Source organism: Physeter macrocephalus, chromosome 4, assembly GCF_002837175.3.
Source record: "Physeter macrocephalus isolate SW-GA chromosome 4, ASM283717v5, whole genome shotgun sequence".
NCBI lineage: Eukaryota > Metazoa > Chordata > Mammalia > Artiodactyla > Physeteridae > Physeter > Physeter macrocephalus.
The window spans coordinates 51,308,831-51,316,083 of record NC_041217.1 but is presented as its reverse complement, the minus strand read 5'-3'; the positions used below and the strand labels follow the sequence as shown (position 1 = coordinate 51,316,083).

The 7,253-nt window shown below is 46.5% G+C and overlaps 1 protein-coding gene across 1 annotated transcript; it reads right to left on the bottom strand.

Moving 5' to 3' along the window:
* Positions 1-1,254: 1,254 nt before the first annotated feature.
* Positions 1,255-6,392, bottom strand: LOC102993195 (major histocompatibility complex class I-related gene protein). The gene is given in 7 exon segments (XM_055083936.1): positions 1,255-1,295; positions 2,518-2,619; positions 3,641-3,809; positions 3,811-3,868; positions 3,870-3,915; positions 5,181-5,452; positions 6,136-6,392. Coding segments are annotated over 7 exon segments (852 nt in total). The 5' UTR covers positions 6,300-6,392.
* Between the last annotated feature and the right edge of the window lie 861 nt (positions 6,393-7,253).

Below are 7,253 nucleotides of genomic sequence, written 5' to 3'. Positions count from 1 at the left end.
AGGAATAGCCCTGGCACGCTGAGAGCGTCTGTACCTGTGGCTGTGATGATTAAAGCCAGAGGGCAAATGCATTGGTCAAGGGAAAGCAAAGGTCAAGTCTGACAGACATGTTCAAAGTCAGTTGTCAAAGTTGGGGCCACTGAAGCGAGTATCAGAGCTGACGTGGGCAGTCAGACAGAGTCAGTGAAGTGGGACAGATGAATGTATAACTGATGGTCAACCCAAGGACCGGTGGCTACACAGGGCAGGACAAGAGGTAAAAGATGGTGAGGATTTTAGGCAGTTGCGAAGGGTAAGGAGGATCAAGGGGATGTTAATTCTCACGGTGGGGCTTTTATTTATTCCCAGGGCAGATGTATGGAGAAAAAGCACATGTATAAAGGTGAGTCGGGCCCATCTACAATAAGCCAGTAGAGGAAGGACAGAAATTAGAACTGGATGCTCTTCTGAGACACACTATCATTTTTACATTAAAAGATAGCAATTCGGTTCAAGTCTCTGTATTTCTACTAAAGGTGATAATGTCCGATACTTATTTTTCTTACTTTCTTACAAAAGACAGAATGAGATCACCTCCACAGATCTGACCAGGTATATTTCCAAGATGCCAAGCTACCAGGCAGAGCTGCCTGGCAAAAGAACAGGGCACTTTTGCTTTCTCTCAGGCCAGGGAAGGTGTAAAGTGATCGCACCAGTGCACAGGCCGTTGTAGAGACTGGCTAACTGCTCTCATGGGGTGGTCCAACCTGTCTGTAGGGCCACAGTCAATGGCACCCACTGCTCTTGCCTAGTCAACACTCTCATGAAAGAAGAGAAAGACCTTTTGTGACGTAGTGAGGTGATGTTCACTGGTGGAATTCAAGTGGAGGCTAGATGCTCAAGGCAAAGGCGTTGGAGAAGACATTTCCGGCCCTGGATTGAAGTTTTCTCCCAGCCTGAGATTCTCTAATCTACCCACAAACCATTGTTGAAAAATGGGACGTAAGGAAGTGTTGTGCCATGAGAGCAGCCACATTTAGAGGAAGTGTAATGAAGGAGTCCATCAAAAGAGGCTGATAGCTGACAGTCTTTTTGGAGCCAAAGAACAAATAACATTTTGTAGCTCCTATCTGTCTGCCATAAATAATTAATCCTATAATGTCCATGTCTGTTGTGGGTGTGGTCAAGAGCTTTGAGCGCTGGACTTGAGTCCATATGGGACAGAGGAGACCATGGTTCCTAGAGGAAAGACAGCTGGAAAATAGCCATCTCCCATCAGTGATCTGGTGTAGGAAGGTAGACAACTCCATTTTGCTCTGAAAGGAAAAGTTTTTAGTCAGATATGTGCATTCTTCCTTACAGCTCAAAAATAAATTATGCAATGTTCAGCAAAGACTGAGAAGCTGGCATTGACATTTTTAGCCTACTTGGTCAAGATTCTCTTAGTACTTGACAAACTTTAACTCACATTCACAAACTCCACAAGATAAAAAGCAGGCACTCACGGTGTGTATCATTCTTGAGAGAGGTGTGTCACTGTATAAAAAGAAAAAAAGTGGTTTTTTTGCTTCAGCAGCTATCACTTGCTGGACTGGGATTAGTGCTGTACTTTCTAAAGAAAACATAATGGCCCATTAACTCTGAGTTAATTTTCTAGTAGAGGGTTGGTTTTACTTTGAACTAATAACATGCTTTGCATGGTATCACCTGAATCGAGGTTTAAGTCTGTGGCTATGAAACAAAGCCAAATTCCTGGCCCACACTGGCTTCAAACCCATTATCCAGGACTCATCAATATTATGCTGTGATCAACTTGAGCACCTAGTGAGGCCAGAGGTGGGGAATGACCTTACAAAACTAGACTGTAAGCTCTTTAACAGGGATCATGTCTGTCTTTTGCATTGCTATATCCCAGCATTTAATACAGTGCTTAGAACATAGTAGGCATTTAACACATGTTTACTGAATGAATGAAGTTTTTTCCCCAAGGTACTAAGAGCCTATATTTCTCCCATTTCTCCTTCCCCTTTTTCTTACCCTGAATTCCATTTTCCAAAGGTATCTCTTCCACATTTCATGGGTTGAAAGATGAATTTAGAAGAAAAGTGACTTCCATATGATTGAAGCAGAATAACGTTTGTCAAAATGGGAAAGCTTACTGAAGTTTTGAAACAAAGGACAAAATTCCCTCAAAAGTTGATAGTAATTAATAATAACAATATCGCTTAGAAAAAGACAAACCAATGTCACTGTATCTTCTCTGACCCAACTTCTAGGAGGACTGTCCACCCGGACAGGAACTGTACTACTTTGTCAATGTCAGGCACCACCTATGAAACAGACCACTCTCCTGACAAGCATCAGCCATGGTGTGTGTTCCCTATATGGTGAGAGAGGTGTTCTAGGTCCTGTGATTGCAAAGTGAGGCCCAACCCATTTCTAAATGGAGCTTAGAGTGGCAGGTGCAGAAAATAAAACTCAATGGAGCTGTGGAGAGACAGTCTGTCAACTCCTAGGATCCTTCCACAGGCCTCTCACCTCAGGGCTTCCTTTGCCAGGCTACGACACCAACTGCAGACAGGGCAATGGCGAGGACAATGAACCCAACAGCTTTCATCGCCAGAAGCATAGTTTCCGATTCTAAAAGCAAGCAAATGAGGGAAAATCCACAAGTGCTCCTCCTCTTCTATGTTAACGTTTGGGAACTTTTGTACCTGCAATCATCAGGAAGCCCAACACTATTTTTGGTACTGTCACTTCTTACTTCACAGCTCCGTGGAGAATAGTCTAAAACAGAGGAACAGCAGTTCCCAAAGTATGGTCCGAATGCCCCAAGGGTCCTCAAGACCCAATCAAGGTGTCCATGAGATCTAATTCATGATTTCCACCCCCACTTTTTTAAAATCTCCATCTGTCACATGGGCACGGTGGAATTTTCTAGAGGCCACATGATATGAAATGACATCATCACTCTGACAGCAAATGGAATATGTGCTTGTGTTTTCTGGTGTTTAATTTTTTTTTTTTTTTTTTTTGCGGTACGCGGGCCTCTCACTGTTGTGGCCTCTCCCGTTGCGGAGCACAGGCTCAGGACGCGCAGGCTCAGCGGCCATGGCTCACGGGCCCAGCCGCTCCGCGGCATGTGGGATCTTCCCGGACCGGGGCACGAGCCCTTGTCCCCTGCATCGGCAGGCGGACTCTCAAGCACTGAGCCACCAGGGAAGCCCTCTGGTGTTTAATTTAAAAAAAAATTTTTAGTTTGTAATACAGTAAATAGAAACAGATATAACCTAAATAAACAAAAGCTCTTTGGGTTACTCAGGGCCTCTCACTGTTGTGGCCCCTCCCGTTGCGGAGCACAGGCTCCGGACGCGCAGGCTCAGCGGCCATGGCTCACGGGCCCAGCCGCTCCGTGGCATGTGGGATCTTCCCGGACCGGGGCACAAACCCGTGTCCCCTGCATCGTCAGGCGGACTCTCAACCACGGCGCCACCAGGGAAGCCCTCAGTAATTCTTTTAAGAGTGTAAAGTAGGCTTGAGACCGAAAAGTGAGAGAACATCTGATTTAACAGACCCATTCTAAAGCACGCAGTGATCCATGCTTCCTGCTCACCCCCTTTCCTCAGTCTCACTCCCAAGACAGCCACAACCCCATCTTTGCCCTGGGAACCCTGAAGAACCACGTGGACACCGCCGTGCTCCACATGACAGGAGTAAAGGTCGCTGCTCTGAGGATCCAGCTCAACTGACACCCATGTCTGATAGGTCCCATCCCCACTGGGAAGAAGGTCTCCGTAATCCATTTCTTGGACAATTTCTTCCCCTTTTTTTCAGCCAGATCATGGAAATTTCCGGGGGGTAAAAGCCGTGAGCTCTGCAGTAAAAGTTGCAATCCCTGGAAAATTTCTTTGCGATTTACTCTGACCAGTGGGGGCTCTAGGAAGAAGAAGTTCAAGTTAAACAGAAGTATCTTATGTCCTGAGTACACAATATTAGAACTCAGCAACTGCATTTCCCAATTAATTTTCTTCTTTGCAGGAAACATCTAAAACCAAGAATGACCCAGAACACTGGTTTGCCAACAACAACAAATTCTTTGTGCTAAAGCCAGTTTGAGTAGTTTTCTGTTACCTGCAACCATTAAAATTAAGATGGTTGGGGCTTATCTGGTGGTGCAGTGGTTAAGAATCTGCCTGCCAATGCAGGGGACACAGGTTTGAGCCCCGATCCAGGAAGATCCCACATGCCATAGAGCAACTAAGCCCATGCGCCATAACTACTGAGCCTGTGCTCTAGAGCCCACAAGCCACAACTACTGAAGCCCGTGTGCCTAGAGTCCGTGCTCCACAACGAAGAGTAGTCCCTGCTCGCCACAACAGGAGAAAGCCCGCGAGCAGCAACGAAGACCCAATGCAGCCAAAATTAAACAAATAAATTAATTCATTTAAAAAAATTAAGATGGTTATTCAGCTAGTGAGTGAGACAACTGAAACAAACTCCAGTCACCTGCCTCCAAAACTGATGCACTTGGACAGAGAGTCCATATTCATACCTGTGGCCCAGATGCCTCCCTGAGGGGCCGCCGTAGCTCTGGAAAGCTCCACCATTAAAAATCACTCCTGCGGGAAAAGGCACATTTTGTCTGGGAGTTTCCCACAGCATGATGCAGACGTAATGCATTTTGAATAATGAAATCGTACATGAAAAGTCCTGTGTTAACTAAAAGTTGACCAATTGAATCATATCTCTGATGCATAAGAGGAGTTTTACTGAAAGGAATATTATCCTAACTCCTTTAGTAAAGCAAAGACCCTGTTTGTCTTCTTGGTGATTTCAGATTTTCACTCATCCTGGTGTTGTGTGAGCCCTTGGTTACTACACAACTTGAAGAATTGCATCCCCTCCCAAAGTATTTCCCAACTTATCATTGACAGGAGGTGGAAGGATTTGTCTCACTGGATCCCCCCCCTCCAAAAGGAAGTGTCCCTGGAGGTACTCCACTCTGTCAAGACAAGAACTGCTGAATGTTGTCAAAATGCTGATAAAAAGTAACTAGGGAAAGTTTTCATGGAGAGCTACAGAACATGATAGTAACAAAATGGATTTCAGAATAGGGTCGCTATAACTTAGATGAGAGGAAGTTACATGTAAAACCATGGGTTCTGAGGATATGAGGACAAGGTGTTCTCCCTCCTCTTTACCCGTCCTTTGTAGGGTACCTTTCCCATACTCCAGAAATCTCTTTAACCAGGCAATACATTCTTCTTCCAGCCAATTCTTTTGATACTGTAGCTCATGCCAACTGGCCTCCCATGCCCGCTTGGTGATGTGAGCCACATTATCCATAGCCATCCAGGAGAGGGCATCTTTACTGAAGATAATGAAATCCTGTCCATCATATGCATATTGGAGAAACCCTGTGGTGTTTCCATCCTCCAGTAACTCACAGCCAATCATTCTCTGGTAAGTGTGGAAACCCTGGAATACACATGCAGGCAGGAAGGGAGGGGTTGACATGGGGCTGCGGAGGCGGGTGCCCAGGTGATGTGACAGGGGGCATGACTGCAAACATCTTCTACCCCAGAATACATCACTGCACAGGCCTGCCATGGCATCACTGAGTCGCCAGGAGGTTCCTGTGATGTAAGCCCATTTATCTACAGATATCTGCGGAGTACCTACTGCATACAAAAGGAGTATGATAATTCCCTCCTTGGGAGTTATCCTCTATTGGGAACAACTAACTGATAAAGTTTTTAGTGCAGTGGAGAAGGGAGAGATATGCGGGAGCCAGAAATATCCCTGGGAAAGTTAACATATTTAGTAAGTCATTGCGCATAAGCAAGCACCGCACTAAGCCTGGCCACCAGGAGATGAGACGCGTGCTGGCCAAATTTAGGAGGAGAAAGGAGAAGATACAGGTCAGCAGCCTAAATGCGAATGGGATAGGGTTATGGGGGTCAAGGGCTCCTGGGGGAGAAACAGACAATTTGAAAGATGCACAGGACAGAGGGCAGGCACTGAACCCCGTCAACCAGATTGTCCAAGCTTTGCCAAAAGAACGCAACTCAGCAACTGCTGACATTCACTGTCAGCCCTGGGACCTCTGCCGGGTTGGGGGTCAGAGATGGAAAGCATTCATCTCTGCTGCCTTCACCACCTGAGTGATTGCGGTGATGCTGCTGCCGCTTCAGTTCCACCTTGAACGTCTGCTGCCAGTCCCGCAGCGGCTGCGTGTACCTCTCCCAGCGATCAGGCGCCAGGTTCTCCTCCATCCACAGGGCCTGTGGCTCCTTCCGCCGAGAGCCACTGTCATACATGGTGATGGGATGAGAATCCACACACGCATCTGAAATAAATTCAGGGATCCCGTAGCCAGGATCTGAGACGTCCAGGTGAAAATATCTCAGAGAGTGAGTCCCTGGGAGAGAGGCAAAGAAGGCAGATATTTAGAGTCACGGCTGATCTAGATCCGTAAACTGCTGGATTCCATTTAATTCCCATGTTAGTCCTTCATGTTCAGTTGTACCCATTCTTCCTGGGACCCAGCTGATACTTTCTCTTATGGAATCACAGAACCCCAGGAACTGGGACCTGGAAAGGACTTTAGAGCTTTAACCAAGACTTGGAGCCTGGTTTTTCAGGTTTGGAAACCTTAGGATGAACTTTAACAGGTAACTCAACTTGTAAGTGAAGTAGAGTGTTCTGGTCTGTGGGAGAAGGGCCCAGGACCACTCACTGGGCCCCTGGGGGAAAGCTGTCCGAGGGACACTGAGGGTTTGAAAACCCTGATAACCCAACCCCCATGTTTCACCAACAGAGGCTCCAGGTGGATAAATGAGGGCCCCCATCTCACTGCTGTACTTGCACATGTGTGTACACACACACACACACACACACACACACACACACACACACACATACACACACACACACACCAGGTCAGTCTGCTTGACTGACCCACAGTGAGAACCCACATAAGGACTCAGGCCACCTGAGGAGAATGTTTTAAAAGCATAATGCTTTTCCTATTATACCAACCCAACTCTATCAACAAGTTTCCTATTCCTTCTTCACTCTTTCTTCTGGCCAAACATCACTATAAGAACTGTAATAATCACTAAGCGTCAAAAGTAGGCTAAAATGAAACGTTTGACTTTGCCGCTTCTGCACTGAACTTCTCTCAGCTCAACAAAGAAGCTCCTAGGCTGATAGAGACAGACAGGGCAGTTTTGAGGTAGGGGGATGGGTGTTGTGATGGGGTCAGTGCGGGG